Genomic DNA, 24,583 nt, shown 5'->3' with positions numbered 1-24,583 from the left:
TAGGGAATTAGCCTGGGTGTGATGTACATAAGCCAGAAGCTTTGTACCTTAGGATCTGTAATCCATGCTTCTTAGGTGTGTGTCGCAGACAAGCATATCAGACTTCATCTCGTCTCTGTAGACAGAAGAAATCACACTATCCATTTGACAATGACCGACCGCTGCTTACGACCTCCCATTCCGGCTGCATTGCATGTTAGATACCGGTGTGCTGTATCTCGTCGACAAAGTGGAATTGTCTACTTTAATTTTGTGTGTGAACATTAGATTTTAGCTGAAAAGGAGATGACATATATGATAATATTTAAGAGAAAGTTATATTTTAGAGCACATTCCGCTAGTGTTCAACTGTCAAGAGACACAGACACCAGACTCAAACTGCGTTAACTACTTCTTTCTCACAGTTTAAACGTGCAAATATTCTCTCTTTCCAGTTGTATTTTCGTCATTTTTTGATCAGTTATACCACCGCAATGATGTCATATTCAAGAAGCTGTAACTGAGGTTTGCGTCGCGACTATTGTCGAGAAGAAAATACGGATGTAGTGTTCGAACTTTTGTTGGTAAAATCACGCTCCAGTACTAATGTACAATCCCCACGTTTTTCAGTTAGTTTGTGAAACAGTTGCGGTAGTAGCCGCAGTTTATGTGAGGCTCTGTTGCAGCACGGTTGCCACGTCATAGTGGTATGCGCAATAAGTGTCTATTTAGGAGGAGTGGCAAGTGTGATTTGTTGTTCCAATACAGCGATCTCACAATTAGTGGCTGTTACCGGTTTTGGGAAGAATCTGGCTTCTCAGAAGCGGTAAAATGTGAAACTGCTTATAAATACTCGATATAGAATACAAGCATCTCTCAATAAATGAACGATGAACTACGTTGTAAAATCGTAATAGCGAATGAAAACATCATCTGCGCTGTCGAGTAATGGGTCAGAATAAATATTCTAGAACAGAATGATAAATTGGTAAAAACCTGCTGTAATCGCTTTCGCTGTTAGCTGAAGTCTCATTGCTATCGAGGTCGTATACTTGCGTCGCCAGGACAAGATAAATAGCAGCTTGTGTTCGTTTGTTTCCGACATTGTAGGCGAACAATTGAATTCCTATAGACAATTCGGGGAATTCTTTGTGGAGCGGAGCTGCACAGCTTTGATCATGCTTCAGTGCTTTTCTGCAAGTGCCTTGTTTCCTGTTTATAGAGACTGCAAACAAGCGGCAGCTGCGATTCATAGAAGAAACTGGTTGGCACCCTCGGTAGACTTCTCACACCGTTACTTGCATGGTCGGTCATCATCGAACTCGGAAGTCAACAGCAGTGTGGGGTAATTCGATTATTTTTAATTTGCCTTTATATGGTACCTTTTATTGTGTTGATTTTTTTTGTTTGCTACGGATAGGTTGGCAGCAATGGACGCTTAGGCACGCTGCCTGCTTACTGTATTTTCTATTACTATTTTGTTATGTTGAAGCTTTCGGTTTTGTAGCCATTGTGGTAGTTTCTACACCTGATCAGCTCTTTACAAGAATGGAAGTAACGGTTACATTGCAACAGTACTGGTAGTAGAATGTATGAGCGCCTACGCTGAAAGTCTGCGTCTGACAAGAGGACACGGGAAGCGCCAGAACACGATTTCCCAGAAACTTCGCTCAGTGGAAGAGGAGCCAGAGTAACAAAACACGCCTCTCCGCTTATCCATAGATATTCGACGGTTTCTGGGAAAACGACGGTCAAAGTTTTCCATGTACTTTATGTGCCTTTTAGTGCAATACAGCGTCAGCCTAAATGATGGGACAGTGGCTATCGTTGAGCCCTCTCAGTTCTGTGCCCCATATTCGAAACGCCACATTGCACATATTTATTTGATTTGATTTCATTTGCTTGTCCATGCCTATATAAGGTTACTAGACGAATGTTCGTTATCAAAATAGGGGATACAGGAGCGTTATATTAATTGTAAAATTAAGGTTGGGTTTAACAGTAAGTGTCATACAGGTATTATAGAACTGTTACACACTGTTCGCTCGCGTATCATTAGTATTGTTATGGTGAGTGAGTAAGCAACTAATTTGAGGAGATTTATGTGTATTTAGTCGTATAGAAACGTATGTATAGAAATATGCAGTGTCAGTATGTAGGTGCATAATGATTGCGTCTTTCATTATCTTGTTGTATGTCCATTGTGAAAGCATGCTTTATATGGTGTAATTATATATAAAATGTCTCGATTCATTACATTCCTGCAGAAGTAGAGTTTTCAGGGGTTTCTCTGGCTTACCAAGTACTGGATGTGAGATTTTGCCACCAGGACCACTCATACCAACCATTTCTCGATACCATTTTAGGACCATCCCCCAATGATAACCTATTTATGATTAACATTGTTCATAAGTAAATGCAGCCTTACCATAAGTCTCCACATTCCCTATCTTAACATTCTGGGACGTAAAATTGAAGGGCGATGGACAATTAATGCGACAATAAATGAAAAATAACTGCGCGAGAGATAAATGCTCTGTGGAATTTAAACATCTTTAACATTGTTCATAAATAAATGCAGCCTTACCATAAGCCTCCACGTACCCTATCATAACATTCTGGGACGTAAAATTGAAGTGCGACGGACAATTAATGCGACAATAAATGAAAAATAACTGCGCGAGAGATAAATGCTCTGTGGAATTTAAGCATCTCCGTGCGAACTCGATAACAAAGATATATAGAATGTATTAAGCTACGGCAAAGAGATAATTATTCCATGTTGGTCATTGGAAGAGAGATGTTCTATGTCGGATTGAGAGGAGATTGTTGGAAGCCGTCATTAAGGCAATAATCTATGATTTATTGTATTGAAGAAATAAATACATGTAAAAGCACAAAAAGAGTATGAGGTGCATAGAGGTCAAAACCCTTAATCATTTCAAAAGAAATATTCAGTGATTATAAAGACGCAAGTCGTTCGAAAGTGTTGTGTGGTTTGATGATGCGAATCTGCAGTTTTATACGGTTTTGGGATTCGTCGAGAATATTTCTCTGAACACCTAAATAATTTCACGAACTGAAGTTGGACCCCACATTCTATACACATGACACAGCGTAGCACTTGGCTGTACCGATCGATCTCCGTAGAGCGATAAATTATCTTTAGCGAATTCAGGTGGAGAATTTCCAGCAAGGAGACTCAACGAGATCTGCTGCTGCGAAACGCATATGGTATTACCGTATTCTTTAACTTACGGAGAACAGTAAGCAATATAGACTTCATAACTACCGCAAAAATAATTAAAAGGACTCAATTTAAATAAAAGCAGCAAACAGTAAAAATGAATCGCTGAACCAAACCATAAATAAAAATAAGTTAATAATAATAATACGCAGTCACATTAATGAAATGCTCATTAAATAATAGATAAAATGAAAATAAGAATTTTAAGACATGTAAAGGTACGACCCCCTGTTTGTAGTACAGTCTTTAAATGACGCCATCGTTGTGAGTCCTCAAGCGCCTTGGAAACTGTAAGAGACCTGTGATGCTCAGCGTCTAAAATGAGACGGGCTTGAGACTGTTCTAATGTCTGTGTAGCTCTTACGGCCGCATGACGTTCTGAATCCAAGCTCAGGGAACACGAGATTGCTCTGAGGTTAGCTGAAATCGAGTAACTTTCACAGCTTCAGCTCTCTCAGAAAAACACGTTGCTAAATCAGACTTACGTTTGCGAGGCTTATTGTAATGATTTTAAATGTGGCTCTCGGGTTTAGAGTCCACTAAGACTGTTCAGCTACGCTAGATGGTGTAGGAATTCAGTTTGGTAAACCACGCCAGCAATAACATTGGATTTGCACAGTCACGGAATTTATAGACACTAAGAGTCGCCATCAACAGCGGAGAGTCGTCTGCATGCCACTCACTTATACCATATTTCAAAGTGTTTAATAATTTGTATTGTATGTTAACCGGGGCCCTAGAAACGACGGAGAGGCTCCGTCCCCGACGCAGCCGCAGTGGTCCACAAAGCGACGACGGCTCCTGCAGTCCACTTCACCCCTTCGCCGCCCCACGCCGAACCACTATTTCAAAGTTATTGTGCGATTCCGGTGACTGGTGTACCCCCCCCCCCCTCCCCCCCCCCCCCCCCCCCCCCCCCCCCCAGGGCCAGGGAACGTCTCACACCAGGTGAAACCCCCACGTTTGCGTGGTGGAGTAGTGGTGGTGTACGAGTACGTGGAGAATTTATTTACGCAGCAATTGCCGACATAGTGTAGCTGAGGCGGAATAAGGGGAACCAGCCCGCATTCGCCGAGGCAGATGGAAAACCGCCTAAAAACCATCCACAGACTGGCCGGCTCACCGGCGGGGCGGGATTCGTGCCGGGGACCAGGCGCTCCTTCCCACTCTAGAAAGTCGTGGGTTGATCGCACGGCTAACCGTGCGGGCAAGTGTTAATAATACTCACAAACATACAACTTTCTAAAGTAGCCTACGGTCTTCCTCGAAGTTCGAGCTATCTCCATACTAAATGTCATCGGAATCGGTTCAGCGGTAGAGTCGTGAAAACGTTACTTTTGAAATAAATAATACTGGTATTAGTACAGAAGTATAGATTAAACACACTGAAAATTGAATAAGCATCGTACTGGTAAAGTTGAATCATATCTCAAAGAACGTATCAGCCAATAAAAAAAATTCACAAATATGATTAAGTTCAAAAGTGAAAGAGTAAGTAGCTTTTCAAAGAGTTATTACTGTTCCACATCTCGTGTTACATTCTTCAAATCGATAAATCTATTTTACTACATACTTTTTAAAATAGCCTATCTTCTTCATTAGATTTAAAGTTACCACGCCAAATTTCACAGATATCGTATCAGCGGTTGGTCGTGAGAACATAACAGACCGAGTTACTTTCACATTTATAAATATTAGTACGTACTGGCATGGATTAAACACGCTGAAGGTTCCGTAAGAACTGTATTCTAGCTGTTACCCGCGCCTGCGCTCCCGAATCAGTAAAACGAAATGAAATGTTTGTACGGCTTTATAGGCCGAAAGACACCGGCTGAGCCGCTCGGGAGCTTCGTGCAAAACTTTTTATTTGACGCCACACGTTGATGATGATAAAATGATGATGACGAGGCACACATCCAAACGCGAGTAGAAGAAAAATCGACCCCAGCGGGAACTGAAGGCAGGATCGCGCGACAGAGAAACAGCAATGCTAACCGCATGACTACTACGAACTCCTCACGCAAATTTGAAACCATCTGAGAAGTTGCAACAGACGCAAGACGCTCAGCAGCTAAAATGTCAAGGGGTTTGTGGCCGATATTAGTGTGGTAGTATGGATTAAAAACCCAACAGAGGATTCTATAAGCTTTGTGAGCCGTGGTCAGCTCGCGTTAATACCGTTTTCCGTTTTGGGCATTTTGTTACCATCGAGTGGCGCCTTATTCCTCCCTCAGTTACTATCTGAGCGAGTTGCTCACTTGCCTCCGTCAGTGGCAGTAGCAGCGTTTATCGATACTAGTACTGTTGTAACTTCTTTGGTGTGGCAGTTACGTTTCCGTGTCATGGTGTGTGTGGCAGTTGGTCTGTTGCGGCAGAGCAGAGAGAAAGTCTCTGCAGCGTGTTATCAGGCCAGGACCGCTGTCGGCGTACACGCGAGTTGGAACTGTGTGGCACTAGCTGCAAGAACTGCTAAGTCTGTCGCCCAACGCACCTGCATACTGGAGTTGAGTAATCAGTGAACCTGTCATGAAAGCTCAACCGTTGTGACATCTCTTCGTTGATTGCTGGTTGTTGCATCCTGGGCTGTCCCTGCAAGCAGAAACGTGATGGTGTGTTGGAATCGGCAACATTTTGCAGCCGTCTCCATATATGGTATTTGACCTCTGTGGTGTGAGTTACCTAACACAAGTACAAGGTTAGCGTACCAGTAGGGACAAGAAAGGAGGCATGAAGGGTGCCAAAAACAGAAATAACAATCATCCATTTATTGCACCATTACACACGCACATCATGATATTTGAGACATTATAATTGCCATACTGAAATCTATTATAAGAAACAATGTGTATCACGAAGGGCACAAACAATGGAGTTTAAGAAATTACAATGGCACATCAACTCCGCTATGACAAACACTGTGCGTAATGAAGGCCACACAATTTTACCATTGTAAGAAATTAAAATAATACTAGTATAAAATTAACTGAAATTCCTTGAAGGAAATGTTTATGAGAATAATACGACGGGGCCGCAAAGGAGGAGGCAACACAATACTTAACTCAAGTGCACCAAAACAAACACGGACCTCAGGCCGCGCCAACAACGGACACGTAAGGCACGCAACTACTCTCTCCGTTGCGGTTCCTCGGGTTCCACCCAAGTAATAGCTACCTGAAACATTTTAATACTTGGAACAGTACACCAGTGATCAGAAAATTTAAAAAAAAACAATGACATGAGATAAAAATACAATAATTTAAGAAAATCACATCATATGAGTATGAGCTTAAGGTCTTTCAGTAATTAACAGATTGCGGAACAGGTAAAGGGGCATGTGCCACTATTAAATCTTCCGTAATTACATTACTAAATTTCTCAGTACCCAAGTTGCAATTAACGCAACTAGAATTAAATCATTTAAGTGATAATGTTACTTTAAAATAGTAATAAAATCATTTTATACATCAGAGGACCACGAATGGCCCGATCAGTACTCCCCAGTGAAGCAGTTCACACAAATGGTGCTCCACGGCTCCTAGCACGCAGCCCCATACAAAATGCAACACAACCACAGCGACCCGGCATACTACCAGAGCCACCAGGTAGTAAACCAGAATCGTACTCAGCCAAAACAAGGACCGACCTTCAAAATAACGAGACCTAGCCCGGGACGGACAACAGACCAAATGCCGGGAAATCCATAAGAAACATCAGCCAACTTAATACCAAAACAACAACTTATGAACAATATGCACAACACAAGACCTCTCAGTCCAAAGGCTTCCGTTTAGTCGCGAAGGTGGCTCCGATCCGCCTGCTGAGGTCTCAAGGGAGTGTCGAATCAAGCTTGACCTTCGTTGACGGAAAGCGGAAGCACCACAAGACAAAATAAACTCCAATCTAACTGCACAAGGCAAACTCTAAGGAGTGCCACTCGAAGATTATGTTCTTGAAGATCAAACATAAAGCACCCAGGCTAACGTGCCGCTGAACGACGCACTTCCATCACCAGCGTCTAGTAGAGTACGGAGAGCAGCGTACCCCATCGATATACATCCATGGGACGGTAAACGAGGATAGCAATCCCAGCGACGGAGAGACAGGAGGACGAAATTATATCCTGCCGCACGTAGACGGTATTTCAAACTCAGGCTCAACAAACTACAACAGGCGAGATTTTGCTTCCCTTGCGAATCAAAATAAACGCCACCCCCCCCCCCCCCCCCCCAAAAAAAAAGGTTCAAATGGCTCTGAGCACTATGCGACTTAACTTCTGAGGTCATCAGTTTCCTAGAACTTAGAACTAATTAAACCTAACTAACATAAGGACATCACACACATCCATGCCCGAGGCAGGATTCGAACCTGCGACCGTAGCAGTCGCTCGGCTCCAGACTGTGGCGCCTATAGCCGCATTGCCACTCCGGCCGGCTAAACGGCACACCACGCGGCTGTACACACTATTAACCGTAAAATCACGGTCCGGTCTTCCCATCGGGCCCCACTCGACGTCCAGTCGCAAACAACCCCAGCCGAGCCGGACTGTCTTCACGCCAAGGCAGCCACCTCTCACCTCCTCACACGCCACCAGCTAAGCTCCGGCCAGCGATCACACGCGGAAACAACCCCCTAACGTCAAAGCGCCTCTAAGTGAAAACTCAGCACTAAGATCGATACGGACTTGGAAATAAGTGAGCACCCTAACCCTCTGAAATGACTATAATTTATTAGTGAAGTGCACCAATGGTATCTTCTGCCTTGTGGCCGTTAACATTCCAGTTACCTGCCCCGGTCGTTAGCGTACTTTTGTGGTAGTGTGTTTTCCTCACTGTGTTGATGCTGTCCGGCACGGCGTGCAGTTCGAGAGCTTGGTGTTGTTCTCCTTTTCTCTTTGAGTGTTTATTGTGCCTTGACTGTGTTTATACGCCAATTGTTGAGACATAATCCTGCTGCGATCCTCGTCTTCACTGGTACTTTTGGTTGTCGTGCTGTTGGTCGGGTGGATGGGAATTGATTAGGCGATTGGTTGGTTCGTCAGCCGTCCGTACGTCTCAGTGTAACTCGGTTGTTTAGTGTTACGCTTGGCTGTTTATTTCACCTAAACTGTGGTTAGAGTTTCCTCCCCAGGCTGACCTTTGGAAAACTTCTGAGCACCACTGTTTGTTGTTTGTAATTCCCATTTTATGTGGTCGCAGGTACTGTGCCACGCCTTCAGCCATGTATTAATATTGTCTGCTTTATGTTTAGTATATGGCCTTCAGCCGAACTTCATAACAACTTTAAGATTAGGCCTTCAGCCATGTATCATTTAAAATTTTTGTTGCTCTGCATTTAGGCCTACAGCCACGACAGTTTCAGAATCTGTGTCTTTAATATGTAAATTCTTATCTCTATGGTTTCTCTTTAATTATCTTGAATTCTTCAAACGGCCTTCAGCCATGTTCTGTAAATGTTTATCTTAAGGTTGTCTTTCATTATTCTTGAGTAATTGCTTGTGCCTTCAACTGACAAGATACTTCAAGTGTTCTTAAGATGTTTTACTGTTGTACTGTGTAAAGGCTTATCTTAAAGTCTTTCTTTTACTGTGTACAGAATTTTTTTTTAATTGGGCTTTCAGCAGAAGAATTAACTTGAATTTTCCTTAATATAGCCTTGAGCCGGAATTTGTAAATGCTTGGCTTTTACAGAGTTTCGTTAGCTGATCTAAAATATTATTTAGGCCTTTAGCCGAGAAGATATTGTAATTTTATTTAAGTAAGGCTTTCAGCCGTAGCTCTAAATTCTGGTTTTTAAAAGCAATCATTTAAATTTATTCTTGAGAAGTTACTTGCTCCCTCAACCGTGAATTGATCCTTGTTGTGTACTGTTCTGAAGAATAAAGTTGTGTGTGATCTTGTATAACTAACAGTAATTAATCTTGGCCCCTTTCCACAACCTGATCCGCTCTGTCCTGCGAAATATCGGATTTCACTTTGTATTCATTACGTTGAATCGTTTTACGAAGAGCGCATCACATTTCCATAAAAAATGATATAATTCAAAAGTCAAAGAGTAAATAGTTTTTTCAAAGGTAATTATAGTTCCATATTTCCCATTATTTTCTTCAAATCAATAAATATGTTGTAGTGCACAATACCTAAAGTACCCTATGTTCTTCCTCAGCGGTTAAGCTATCTCCATACCATATTTAATTAACCTTGGTGCAATGATTTAGAAGTGAAATCGAAACTGGCAGAGTTAGTTTCGTATTTTTAATCGTAGTATTGATGTAAACGCGTATGGTATTTTCGGGTGTCATAATCCTTTCAAGGTGTCACATTTTCATACTTTATTCTTTTATCAGTTCTTACATTAATTCTTATATTTCATTTTTCTATTTATTCATCACGAAGATTTAGCGCATTTCTTTGGATGACATAGATTGTCGAAACGAAATTTCGTTCGCTACACTTTCATCCAAATAAGTGAATGTCGAACGTAGGAAACATGTACAGACGTAATTAAACAGACAAAATAAGCCACTGCACATGTAGCTGAAGGCAAAGTCACACATACGTCACAATACAACATCAAAGGAAACAAAACTGTTTCACAACACAGCAGGAACCAATTCTGCAACGGCTGCTACATGTGAACCGCAAACGCCAAAAATCTTCAACGTATTGGCTTTTGAAGCACAAGCAATTACATTTACAAATATATTCAATTATTAGAAGTGAAGTGCAAGAATGGACGTATCACTAGACTGCATAAAATATTTTTACATATCAAGAAAAGTCTCTATCATAAAAAGAACAGACAACAACAGAAATACACTCTGCTGAGTCAAAACATTAAGAACACCTGCTTAATAGCCTGTTTGTCCGTCTTTGGAACGAAATACATCACTAATTCTGCGTATCAGTGTGAGTTCACTTAAATGATCCTCAGAGCACGGTAGGAAGTTTCTGGCTCCCAGACACGGACAATTAAACTATTAAAAGACGACGTCGCCGTCGGGGAAGACATCAATCGTGAGGGACGCAGGTGGTTCGCAGCTGTCAGCGTGTCTTCGACAACTACCACAGGTCCCATGCTAGCGCAGGAGAATGTTTCCCATAGCATAACACTACTCCAAACATTTTGCGTCCGTGGCGCGCTGCACGTTTCGAGCCGCTGTTTACGTCGATGATGCCATTTGTGGACCTAGCGTCGCGAAACTGTGTTTCACTCGAAGAGCCGACACGTTTCCATAGACAGACAGTCGAATCCCCATGGTCCCATGCCCACTGCAGCCGTAAGTGACGCCGTTGGGTCAACATGTGCGGACCTTCGTGTTCAACAATGTACGGTGAACGACCTGTTCCGAAGCACTTTTACGTGCACCAGCATTGTGCTATTTCGGCACAGACGCCACAGAACGCCATCCAAGCTACTTTATAGAGCAGACAAGCTTCCAAATCACACGTTCGGTGAAAAGTCGTGGACGCCCAATCATTTGTAACAGTTTCACTACCTCTTTTTGTAGATGGTCACGACAGTAGCACGTAAACATTCGATCAGATTCACTGTCATCGAGATAATCGTTCACAGGCTCGGCGTAATAAGAATCTGCCTTTTGTCAAAGTCGCTTATCTCAATGGATTCCCCAATTTGCAGCCCAATTTTTGCAAGGGTGATCCCCCCCTTCCCAGTCGGCTCCACTTAAATACTGTTGTCACCGTGTCACATAACCGTAACGCCACCAGGCGGCATCCAAAGTCGGGGTGGGCTTATCAGCGTATGCTTCTCAAGCATGCGGTTCTAGGCGCTACACTCTGGAGCCGACCGACCGCTACGGTCGCAGGTTCGAATCCTGCCTCGAGCATGGATGTGCGTGATGTCCTTAGGTTAGTTAGGTTTAATTAGTTCTATGTTATAGGCGACTGATGACCTCAGATGTTAAATCGCATAGTGGTCAGAACCATTTGAACCATTTTGTGTTTACATTCTGTTGCTTTCAGTGGAGTAAGCTGCCATAAGCAGATTTCAAAAGTAGTTTGTCATGAGTAAGCTGTCCTTTATTTCATTGATTCAGTGAGATTTGGCTGGTTTTACAATTCTTTCGCGGTAATTTACATCTCTTGGTAATTTACCAACACTTGGAACGCAAAACATAAAAACTATTCCGTTAATTAGGTAGAAAAGTAATTAAAAACGATCACTGCCCTTACGACTCAGGTCAGTTAATATGTGTATACACCCAACAATAAACACAAACAAAATGCGAGGCTGGCCTTACACACTGGGACAAGACCAGTCAACAATGCTAACTGTCTGTTTTCTCACCGCTTGGAGCTCTAGTGTCACCGCAGCTTTCAAACGGTAACAACTTTCACACCAGAGATCGTAGCGGTTGTGACCGAGCGGTTCTAGGCGCTTCAGACCGGAACCGCGTTGCTGCTACGCCCGCAGGTTCGAATCCTGTCTCTGGTATTGATGTGTGTGATGTCCTTAGGTTACTCAGTTGTAAGTAATTCTAAGTGTACGGGAAGTGTAGGGGACTGATGACCTCAGATATTAAGTCCCATAGTGCTCAGAGCCATTTGAACCATTTGAACCTGTGGCGCTGTGGCACTGGGAGAGTGGGCGTGGCTTAGCCGGCGCCTTCCATTAATCATTGCAGTATGCAGCAACGCATCGTTTTCTTCTATGGGATCGACGCGCGGTGCCGACATTGTTACGGCAGTGCGATCTTTGGATAACACCACAGTACGGACACGTTGAGTGATTGCGGACTTCTAGTACAGACGCCATATCACATGTCAAGTTTGTGCCTCAGGAAAATGTGAAGCAAATTAATGATTTGTTGTGGACAAATTGATTGGAGTTGTAATTAAAAATTTAATCAAGTACGTAATTCAGCCAAAGTGGCTGTCTCCATACATTGAACTGAACTAACAGTAAATGCTCTTTACATGGCATATCCATGTGGTGTCACCGCCAGACACCACACTTGCTACCGAGCGAGGTGGCGCAGTGGTTAGCACACTGGACTCGCATTCGGGAGGACGACGGTTCAATCCCGTCTCCAGCAATCCTGATTTAGGTTTTCCGTGATTTCCCTAAATCGTTTCAGGCAAATGCCGGGATGGTTCCTTTGAAAGGGCACGGCCTTTTTCCTTCCCAGTCCTTCCCTAACCCGAGCTTGCGCTCCGTCTCTAATGACCTCGTTCTCGACGGGACGCTAAACACTAACTGTCACCACCACCAACACACTTGCTAGGTGGCAGCCTTTAAATCGGCCGCGGTCCGGTAGTATACGTCGGACCCGCTTGTCGCCACTGTCAGTGATTGCAGACCGAGCGCCGCTACACGGCAGGTCTAGAGAGACTTCCTAGCACTCGCCCCAGTTGTACAGCCGAGTTTGCTAGCGATGGTTCACTGACTCCTACCCTCTCATTTGCCGAGACGATAGTTAGCATAGCCATCAGCTACGTTATTTGCTACGACCTAGCAAGGCGCCATTATCAGTTACGATTGATATTGTGAATCATGTAATGTCAAGAGCGACGTTGGTCATTAATGGATTAAAGTTAAGTATTCCACCAGCTACGTCCGTTGTTTCCAAATTCTAATGTCCTTGTCCTGTTCCAGACCTCACGCCAGCCTGCGTGAGCTAAAACGCGTGCCTTTCGGCCTCCGCTAGTAACACGGTGTTGGCTCTCCTGCCAACCACAACAATCCAAAGAACTACAATAAAAGCTGTAATCCACATGGAATAAATATATCATTTACTATGACATAAGCTTCAGGACGCGTATTATTGAAATGTCTTCTGAATCACACATGCTAAGGTGCTAAGACGATCGAAGACCCACGTTTAGAATCGAAAATTACTAAATCGCCAATCCTGAAAAGTTAATATGAAAAAAATCTAAATAGATTGTGCAGAGCGAACGTATTTCACCACATTAACTCGATGAGGGCTGAACAAAAGGTGCTATCTAATGGACTAGAGGCGGGTCTGAGAAAGTGCGGGACGCTGCTTGCTGCAACCGACGACCGGGGACGCGTCAGAATTAGAGTGCCTTGTCTGCAACGAGCTACATGATCGGAATGGGCGAAAACCGCCGATTCGCGACCCGAATGACTGACAAGGTTATAAACACTTTAGTGGATAAGAATATATCACTGCATTTTCAAACATTCAAAAGCGCATAGTTGCCGCGTTCTGAGCCGACACGCTGATCGGCAACGAGGCCAGTCAAGTGGCAAACAGGAAGCATATTAGAAATACAGGAGGAATGAAAAGACGCTCTTTATTAAGTCGCCGTCATTTAATACCTTATGGTACACTTCCTCGAAATTTACCTCAGTCGGTGCACACTTCACGTGAATGACATTCAAGACATGAAACGCCCACTTCAAATTACCGCTGTTTCTTACCCATGGAAGATAAAATTTTAGGTAAAGGTTAAATCTTTACTAATTTGGAAGAATTCCCAAGGGCAATAAAGTACACAGATATGACAATAGTCATGGTATAGTGATATGCACATACACACCCAAGTTGCCAACAAGGCATTGTGCAAGCTGCTTGTGGCTCCATAATGCTGTGAGCTGTGTTTACATGGAATAGACAGGGTTCTCTAGTCCGAGTGAATCGATCATTAACTGTAAATTGTTATGTTCGTCTACTAGGAGACTATCTGCATCTTTTCACTGACTCCATGTTCTCAATAAACAACAAAAGTTTTGTGGATAATAATATGCCAAGTCAACGGCCAACAATTGTTCGCGAATGGTTTGTAGAGCTGTAACCTCCCAACCGTTAAAAGTGTATATAATATCATTCAGATTTAGTTTAACCTACCAACCGTAAAAAAGATGTATATCATTGACATTTAGTGTAACCTCGAAACAAATAAAAAAATCATTATATATCATTCGTTCACATTCAGCGTAACCTACCAACAGTTTACTTCCGTAACCTTGGAATAATAAAATGTGACTAACCTCTCAATAAAATTGCGTCTCACTTATAACCTTTCAATAACTGACTGTGAATCTAAACTGGTAAATTTTGGACGTCAGCAGTGCTGCGTCATGGCCCTGAAAGATCATTCTGAATAAATTGAAAATTCTTACCTCAATGAAGTCGCCGGATAACACGTATATATCTGCTCCTATAAGAAATTTTTCTGGCGCAGCCCAGTGCAATGCTGGCCGATAGATTTGTCATCTATAAAAAGAAACTAACTGATTTTTCTTTACAATAATCGGGATGTCCATGGATTGGAGAAACTAGTAAATTCTTTAAATTCAGATGAATGATTGTCAAAAGTCAATTTTTATAAGAAAGATTATTAGTAAGAGATTTTTTGAAAACACTTACATGGGACTTAATATAACAATGGTACATATGCGGGAGGCTGCTTTTACCTTACACTACATCGCTCAGGTACCGCCATCGCTTCCCACGACCGGCCTAGTCAACTCCATACACACGAGTGCTCGCTACCACTTATTCCTACTGCTACACACTTCCTACTGCAGCCAACACTGCTCTCTGGTCTGAGATTCTCTTACAGCTTACATATCGCAGGCAGCACGTGAGCAATCCATCGAAAGTACATCTGCTCGAGTGCGCTAGCAACAAATTCCTTAGTCACGGACCTCTTACAGAGCATTCTGGACAATTCGAGCGAAAGCTTCAGCCACCCACATCGTCCAACATGAACCTCATCGAACATCCATGGAACATAATCGAGAGGCTAGTTCGTGCACAAAATCCTGCACCGCCAACACTTCCGCAATTATGGGCGGCTATGGAGGAGTATGGCTCAATATTTCTGCAGGGAACTTCCAACAATTTGTTGAGTCCATGCCACATCGAGTCGCTGCACTACTAGGGCTAAAAGGGGTCCGACACAGTGTTAGGAGGTATCCCAAGACATTCGTCCCCTCAGTATAAATTTTGAATTCCCTCTTTTCAAGTTAACTATTTCAAAGAAATTTTTATGCAACTCGCCATGCTAGTCTATCTTGCGTAAGCTTCTTCGTCTCTGCTTATCTGCTGTAACCTATTTCGATTTGAAACAGCTTCCTGTAGTGAAGCCTTAGTCTTTTTCAACAGTTTTAACTCCCCACATTTACTTCCATTATCAAATTACCACCTCAGGATGTAGCCCACTGACCAATCTTTTCTTTTAGTCAAGCTGTGTCGAAAATTTCTTTAGCCTTAATTCGATCGAGTACAACATTTTTTATCCAACCTACTCATCTGTAACATCACATAAAAAAATTCAGCATATCAGACAAATACATTTCAAGGAAAAATTGAAGTGAGTATGTAAATGAAGTAACGTAAATATATTATTCACTTTCAGATAATCATCATGACACATCAGAGTGATGTACATGTAACTGCGCTGCACCTGATGATCGCTGCATTCAGTCCAAACGTGTGAAGCTAATAAATATTTGTAGAACGCGACTGAAGCAGTAAAAATTATTTCACAACTTTATGAAACAGTCGCCGCTCTCAACTAGTTCTATACAAAATGCATAAATTCAACTTTTTTCCATGTGAACACTCTGCCGCCCATGTTTCACTCTTGCACAAGGAAACACTGCAGACAAAAACCTACAGAACAGTCTACATAGCATACAACCTTATATTCTAGGTTAGAAATTTTGTTTATCAGAAGTGATTCTCGCCATTCACAGCCTGCATTTTACGAGCCACTGTATTTCGGCCACCATCAGTAACTCTGCTGCTCTAATAGGAAGACTGATCTATTTATGTATGGTTTCATTCCTTCATTCAATTCCTTCAGCATTGCTTAGTCTAATTCACTGACATTTCATTGCTATTGTTTTACTTTCGTTGGTATTCGTCTTATAAGCTCTTTTCAAGACACTACCCATTCCGCTCAACGAATTTTTCAAGTCCTTTGTCGTCTCTGACTGAATTGCAGTCTCTTCGGAAAACGTCAAAATCTTAAATTCCTTTCCATAAAGTTAATGAAAACAAAAGTTCATCGTAATGAAAAAAATGGTTCAAATGGCTCTAAGCACTTTGAGACTTAACATCTAAGGTCATCAGTCCTGTAGACTTTGTTGTTGTTGTTGTGGTCTTCAGTCTTGAAACTGGTTTGATGCAGCTCTCCATTATACTTAATCCTGTGCAAGCCTCTTCATCTCCCAGTACCTACTGCAACCTACATCCTTCTGAATCTGCTTAGTGTTTTCATCTCTTAGTCTCCATCTACAATTTTTACCCTCCACGCTGCCCTCCAATGCTAAATTTGATATCCCTTGATGCCTCAGAACATGTCCTACCAACCGATCCCTTCTTCTAGTCAAGTTGTGCCACAAACTTCTCTTCTCCCCAATCCTATACAATACCTCTTCATTAGTTACGTGATCTATCCACCTTATCTTGAGCATTCTTCTGTAGCACCACATTTCGAAAGCTTCTATTCTCTTCTTGTCCAAACTAGTTATCGTCCATGTTTCACTTCCATACATGGCTACACTACATACAACTACTTTCAGAAACGACTTCCTGACATTTAAATCTATGCTCGATGTTAACAAATTTTTCTTCTTCAGAAACGCTTTCGTTGTCATTGCCAGTCTACATTTTATATCCTCTCTACTTTGACCATCATCAGTTATTTTGCTCCCCAAATAGAAAAACTCCTTTACTACTTTAAGTGCCTCATTACCTAATGTAATTCCCTCAGCATCACCCGACTTAATTCGACTACATTCCATTATCCTTGTTTTGCTTTTGTTGATGTTCATATCATATCCTCCTTTCAAGACATTGTCCATTCCGTTCAACTGCTCTTCCAAGTCCTTTGCTGTCTCTGGCAGAATTACAATGTCATCGGTGAACCTCAAAGTTTTTATTTCTTCTCCATGGATTTTAATACCTACTCCGAATTTTTCTTTTGTTTCCTTTGCTGCTTGCTCAATATACACACTGAATAACATCGGGGAGAGGCTAGAACGCTGTCTCACTCCCTTCGCAACCGCTGCTTCCCTTTCATGTCCCTCGACTCTTATAACTCCCATCTGGTTTCTGTAAAAATTGTAAATAGCCTTTCGCTCCCTGTATTTTACCCCTGCCACCTTTTGAATTTGAAAGAGAGTACTCCAGCAAACATTGTGCCTAAGCTTTCTCTAAGTCTACAAATGCTAGGAACATAGGTTTGCCTTTCTTCTAAGATAAGTGGTAAGGTCAGTATTGCCTCACGTGTTCCAACATTTCTACGGTATCCAAACTGATCTTCCCCAAGGTCGGCTACTACCAGTTTTTCCATTCGTCTGTAAAGAATTCGCGTTAGTATTAGAAGTACTTATACCTAACTAACATAAGGACATAACACACATCCATGCCCGAGGCAGGATTCGAACCTGCGACAGTAGGAGCAGCACAGTTCCAGACTGAAGCGGCTAGAACCGCTGTGCCACGGCGGCCGGCTCATCGTAATCAATGCGATACTTGTTCTAAGGCACGTACTTTTATCCCTTCGCTAGAACGTACATTAACAGAATGTTTAAACAGTAGTTAATCGCCTGGTCGCATTTTGTGAGAGGTGTCCCAGCTGCTAACTGGCTCCTTTACTTACTCCGGAGAAGAAATTGGACTGCCACTTTCCACGAACAATTTTTCAAGCGTCTGTGTGCGAAGACAGTCGTAATCCTGCCCGAGATAGCTGCCACATAAAAACTGTTACGACAGGCGCGCGTAATTGAGAGCTGCCCTTCCTCTTCTCGTAGCAGCGGGAGGTCCTGGTGCTGCCCGCGACACTCCGGTCCGTGCTGCTAGCTGGAGCGGCGAACCTGCGGCAGACGTCTGCGCGCCGCGGGTAGACGCCCCGTCAGGGGCAGCCACCGCCCGCCCGCGCTTTGATCACCTGCCGCAGGAACGACTGCCGTCGCCGCTGCTCAAGACGCCCGTGTTCAGGTATTAGCCGTATTTCCAAGTTCCGCAGCTCCTAAACAGTCAGACGCAGTTGTCAGCTGGCAAGTATCTTCTTCATTTCGTTTTCGCTTCATTTGCTACTGCTTCATTTCTCTGTTCATTAGGTCGTGTACTCCCTTTACAGCACCTCTGGCGCCCATTTATCGGGTTCTAACTCGATAAATATTCCTTATATGCGTACATGTCGGTAGTATAATATGCAGGATGAGTTACATACATTGTCTAACAAAAAGAGTGACCCATCAAGGAGGGAATGAAACATCCCTCCTAAAGAGGGCGTGTGATGATATTCCAGCGATTACAATATCAAACCGAATTTACGAAGCCGCTGGCAATATAGCCCCACTTATTACTACGACGTTGCATCCCCTCTGGTCTAGGTACATGCACTGATACGGTTCGGAAGGATGTCATAAAACATTTGTGAATTCCTTCTAATAAGATGGCATACAATTCTTGTATCTGCTGTTTCATGCCCTGGATATTGACACTGTGATCGATTTGACGTCCGAGCTCGTCCCACACAATGATTTATTTAATTACACGTCAAGTTCCGTAGGACCTAGTTGAGGAGCAAATCTCCAGTACCATGCAACGTGTCAGAACATGAAAATACAACATAAAAGTAATAACAGAGAAAAATAAATGTTTATGAACCCGAAAAAATTCAGTCCATAAGATTAAGTGAAGCAGTCAACAATACAGTAAGAATTAGCTTAATTTTTCAAGGACCTTCTCGCCCCATAAAAGGAGTGACCCATGAGGAAGCTCTTCAGATTCCATTTCAAAGTGCGTGGATTACTGCTAAGATTTTTTAATTCGAGTGGTAGCTTATTGAAAATGGATGCAGCAGTGTAGTGCACACCTTTCTGCACAAGACTTAAGGAAGTCCGATCCAAATTGAGGTTCAAATTCTGCCGAATATTAACCGCGTTAAAGCTGCTTACTCTCGGGAATAAGCTAATAATGTTAACAAAAAATGACAGTAAGGAATATATATATATTGTTGTTGTTGTTGTTGTTGTGGTCTTCAGTCCTGAGACTGCTTTGATGCAGCTCTCCATGCTAATGTATCCTGTGCAAGCTCCTTCATCTCCCATACCCACTGCAACCTACATTCTTCTGAATCTGCTTAGTGTATTCATCTCTTGATCTCCCACTACGATTTTTACCCTCCACACTGCCCTCCAATGCTAAATTTGTGATCCCCCGATGCCTCAGAAAATGTCCTACCATCCGGTTCCTTCTACTTCTCAAGTTGTGCCACAAACCTATCTTCTCCCCAATCCTATTAAATACCTCCTCATAAGTTACGTAATCTACCCACCTAATCTTCAACATTCTTCTGTAGCACCACAATTCTAAAGCTGCTACTCTCTTCTTGTGCAAACTATTTATCGTCCACGTTTCACTTCCATACATGTCTACACTCCATACAATTACTTCGACCATTACCAGTTATTTTGCTCCCCAAATAGAAAAGCTCCTTTATTACGTTATGTGTCTCATTTCCTAATCTAATTCCCTCAGAATCACCCGACCTAATTCGACTAAGTTCCATTATCCACGTTTTGCTTTTGTTGGTGTTCATCTTATACCCTCCTTTCAAGATACTGTCCATTCCGTTCAACTGCTCTTCCAAGTATTTTATTGGCTCTGACAGAATTACAATGTGCTTGGCGAACCTCAAATGTTTTATTTCTTCTCCGTGGATTTTAATACCTACTCCGAACTTTCCTTTTGTTTCCTTTACTGCTTGCTCAATATACAGATTGAGTAGCATCCGGGAGAGTCTAGAACACTGTCTCACTCCCTTCCCAACCGCTGCTTCCCTTTCATGTCCCAGGACTCATAACTGCCCTCTGGTTTCTGTACAAATTGTAAATAGTCTTTCGCTCCCTGTATTTTACCCCTGCCACCTTCAGAATTTGACAGAGAGTATTCCAGTCAACATTGTCAAAAACTTTCTCTAGGTCTACAAATGCTAGAAACGTAGGTTTGCCTTCCCTTATCTTTCTTCTAAGATAAATCGTAGGGTCAGTATTGCCTCACGTGTTCCAACATTTCTACGGAATCCAAACTGATCTTCCCCGAAGTCGGCTACTACCAGTTTTTCCATTCGTCTGTAAAGAATTCACATTAGTATTTTGCAGCTGCGACTTATCAATCTGACAATTCGGTAATTTTCACATCTGTCAACACCTGATTTTTTGGGAAGATAATTATTATATTCTTCTTGAAGTTGAGGGTATTTCACCTGTCCCGTACATCTTGCTTACCGGATGGTAGAGTTTTGTCAGGACTGGCTCTCCCAAGGCCGTCAGTAGTTCTAACGGAATGTTGTCTACTCCCGGGTCCTTGTTTCGACTCAGGTCTTTCAGTGCTCTGTCAAACTCTTCACACAGTATCGTATGTCCCATTTCATCTTCTTCTATATCGTCTTCCATTTCCATAATATTGTCCTCAAGTACATCGCCCTTGTGTAGACCCTCTATATTCTCCTTCCACCTTTCTGCTTTCCCCTCTTTGCGTAGAACTGCGTTTCCATCCGAGCTCTTAATATTCATGCAAGTGGTTCTCTTTTCTCCAAAGGTCTCTCTACTTTTCCTGTAGGCAGTATCTATCTTACCCCTCGTCAGATAAGCCTCTACATCATTATATTTGTCCCCTAGCCATTTTGCACTTCCTGTCTATCTCATTTTTGGGACGTTTGTATTCCTTTTTGGCTGCTTCATTTTTTATATTTTCTCCTTTCATCAATTAAATTCAATATTTGTTCCGTTACCCAAGGATTTCTACTAGCCCTCGTCTTTTTACCTACTTGATCCTCTGCTGCCTTCACTACTTCATCCCTCACAGCTACCCATTCGTCTTCTACTGTACTTCTTTCCCCCATTCCTGTCAATTGTTCCTTTCTCCTCTCCCTGAAACTCCGTACAAACTCTGGTTTAGTCAGTTTATCCAGGTCCCATCTCCTTAAATTACCACCTTTTTGCAATTTCTTCAGTTTTAATCTACAGTTTATAACCAATAGATTGTGGTCAGAGTCCACATCTGCCCCTGGAAATGTCTTACAATTTAAAACCTGGTTCCTAAATCTCTGTCGTACCATTATATAATCTATCTGATACCTTTTAGTATTTCCAGGATTTTTCCATGGATACAACCTTCTTTTATGATTCTTGAACCAAGTGTTAGCTCTGATTAAGTTATGCTCTGTGCAAAATTCTACCAGACGGCTTCCTCTTTCATTTCTCTCCCCCAATCCATATTGACCCTCTATGTTTCCTTCTCTCACTTCTCCTACTATCGAATTCCAATCACCCATGACTATTAAATTTTCGTCTCCCTTCACTACCTGAATAATTTCTTTTATCTCATCATACATTTCTTCAGTTTCTTCGTCATCTGCCGAGCTAGTTTTATATAAACTTGTACTACTGTGGTAGGCATGGGATTCGTGTCTATCTTGGCCACTATAATACGTTCATTATGCTGTTTGTAGTAGCTTATCCGCACTCCAACTTTTTTATTCATTATTAAACCTACTCCTCCATTACCCCTATTTGATTTCGTATTTATAACCCTGTATTCACCTGACCAGAAGTCTTGTTCTTCCTGCCACTGAACTTAACTAATTACCACTATATCTAACTTTAACCTATCCATTTCCCTTTTTAAATTTTCTAACCTACCTGCCCGATTAAGGGATCTGACATTCCACGCTCCGATCCGTAGAACGCCAGTTTTCTTTCTCCTGATAACGACGTCCTCCTGAGTAGTCCCCGCCCGGAGATCCGATTGGGGGACTATTTTACCTCCGGAATATTTTACCCAAGAGGACGCCATCATCATTTAACCATACTGTAAAGCTGCATGCCCTCGGGCTTTCAGCCGTTCGCAATACCACAACAGCAAGGCCGTTTTAGTTAGTGTTACAAGGCCAGATCAGTCAATCATCCAGACTGTTGCCCCTGAAACTACTGAAAAGGCTGCTGCCTCTCTGCAGAAACCACACGTTTGTCTGGCCTCTCAACAGACACCCCTCCGTTGTGGTTGCACCTACGGTACGGCTATCTGTGTCGTTGAGGCACGCAAGCCTCCCCACCAACGGCAAGGTCCATGGTTCATGGGGAAGGGGGGTTCATGGGGGGGGGGGGGGAAGAGTCATGAACACGTGTCGACAAGACGTTCGTAAACTTTCACCGCTTATTGCCCGAACCGCTCGTTTCTGAGCCAAAAATTCCTTTTAGAATGGGATGAGGTACCCCAAAATACAATACCATACGGCACAAGCGAATGAAAATAAGCAAAGTAGACTAATTTTTGTGGCGAACGATCATCCACTTCAGGTACCGTTCGAATAGTAAAGTATTAAGTCTCTGAACAAGATCCAGAACGTGGGCTTTCCACGACAGCTTACTATCTACCTGAACACCGGAAGAACGTGGGCTTTCCACCACAGCTTACTATCTACCTGAACACCGGAAATTTGAACTGTTCAATATCACTAATCATATGCCCGTTCTGTGAAATTAAAACGTCAGGTTTTGTTGAACTGTGTGTTAGAAACTGTAAAACTGACTCTTACCATGATTTAGCGTTAGCTTCATGTACTGCACTATTTGAAACCGAACCAATGTTGCACACGACATCCTTTACTAACAAGCTTGTGTTTTCAGCAAACATAAATATTTTAGAGTTACCCATTATACTAGGGGGCACATCATATATATAAAAAAGGAACAGGAGCGGCCCCAACACTGATCCCTGGCGTCACCCCCCACTTGACAGTACCTCACTCAGACCCCACATCATAGCCGTTATCAATATTGTGAATAATAAGCTTTTGCTGCCTGTTGCTAAAGTAAGAGGTGAACCAATTGTGAGGTACTTACCGTATTCCGTAATGGTCCAACTTCTGGAGCAAAAGTTTGTGATAAACACAATCAAATGCCTTAGTTAAATCAAAAAACATGCTAAGCGTTCGAAACCTTTTTTAACCCATCCAGTGCCTCAGACAGAAAAGAGAATACACCTTTTTCAGTTGTTAAACGATTTCTAAAGCCGAACTGTACATTTGGTAGCAAATCGTGTGATATAAAATGATCAATTATCCTTACATACACAGTCTTTTCAATAACTTTTGAAAACACTGATGGCATAGAAATAGGTCTAAAATTATCTAGATTATCCCTTTCTCCATTTTTATAAAGCAGCTTTACTAGTGAGTACTTTAATCGCTCAGGTTCCTAAAGGAAAAATTACAAATATGGCTAAATACATGTTATTCATAGAATTAGATGTTCCACGTCCTTGACTTTCAATGGGCGACAAAAGATGTTGCAAACTTCCTACTTTCATTTCTAGTCAGGACTTTAATAAAATGGCAAGGTAACGTTAATCAGAACACAGGGAGGAGTTGTAATATAAATAACAATACATTAATTCATTCTTAACATCACAAGACAAATAAAAAGGCTAAAGAAACGCCACACAAACATTTTTATTTGACAAACGCTTTCACTAATATGGGGTCTATGGCAAACAAAGTGACCAGCTGAGGATCAAAACACGACACTAATCAAAACACTAATCGCTTTATCTGACTTCATACACGTGAATCCATGGTATGGCACAAAAACTAAGCCACAATCAAGCATCTATACTCTCCTATTCTATAAAGAAAAATATGTTTCCAAAGAACAGGGTGCTGAGAATCTTAAATTGGAACCTTACGCCTTGGCAGTGAATACCTTATCCTCCCGGTGGTCTGGGCGTCATTAATGGCCCGCGCTCGAAAAATGCAAGTACGATGTCTCGCATTCGAATAATTCGGAACCCAGGTATTTACCTATGAGCCTCTGAAACCCCAGTGGATTCAAGTGAGCAGGTAGACCCATTTGCTCGTCTGCCTAAACCAATATGACTCCGTGCCACGAGTATGTGTCACAGAATATGTCAAATGTTTAGACGGCTGACTCAAAACAAATAAGTACACCCACACATCACTCGTTGTGTGCGTGATGCTCGATGCAGTACCTCTGACAGATGAGATGGTGACTGGCACATGCTCTAAGTGGCACATTACCAAAGGACACAAGTCTCACCATTTAGGTAAAGACCTGCAGTTCTTTACTGGCGAAGCGCCAGTACAAGAGAGTCCTCCTCTCTTTCTCTAAGCTTTCCTCGCCAGCTCGCTAGCAAAGCACATTTACATCTTAGACTACTCCCACTTTAGCACAAGCCAATCACGAGCTGGCGTGCCGCTTTAGAAGATGGTAGACTGCGCATTGCTCTGCATAGACAGATTTGACCCATTAGAGACTTTAAAGTTAATTGGAAGAAAAGGAAAACAAATGTTCAGCTTTGTGGCCTCTTTCCCACACTATTTGTGC

General features: G+C 42.4%; 1 protein-coding gene across 1 annotated transcript in view; it reads left to right on the top strand.

Annotated features, from left to right (window-relative positions):
• The first annotated feature begins 1,099 nt into the window (after window positions 1–1,099).
• The window catches only part of LOC126272664 (uncharacterized), a 71,662-nt gene continuing 48,178 nt past the window's right edge, over window positions 1,100–24,583 (top strand). Inside the window, exons 1-2 of the mRNA XM_049975677.1 lie at window positions 1,100–1,324; window positions 17,981–18,167. Of these exons, the coding sequence (XP_049831634.1) occupies window positions 1,282–1,324; window positions 17,981–18,167 (230 nt within the window). The 5' untranslated portion in view covers window positions 1,100–1,281. The remainder of the gene's footprint in view (window positions 1,325–17,980; window positions 18,168–24,583) is intronic.

Source organism: Schistocerca gregaria, chromosome 5, assembly GCF_023897955.1.
Source record: "Schistocerca gregaria isolate iqSchGreg1 chromosome 5, iqSchGreg1.2, whole genome shotgun sequence".
Classification (NCBI taxonomy): Eukaryota; Metazoa; Arthropoda; class Insecta; order Orthoptera; family Acrididae; genus Schistocerca; species Schistocerca gregaria.
This window is presented reverse-complemented; position numbering and strand designations above follow the sequence as displayed.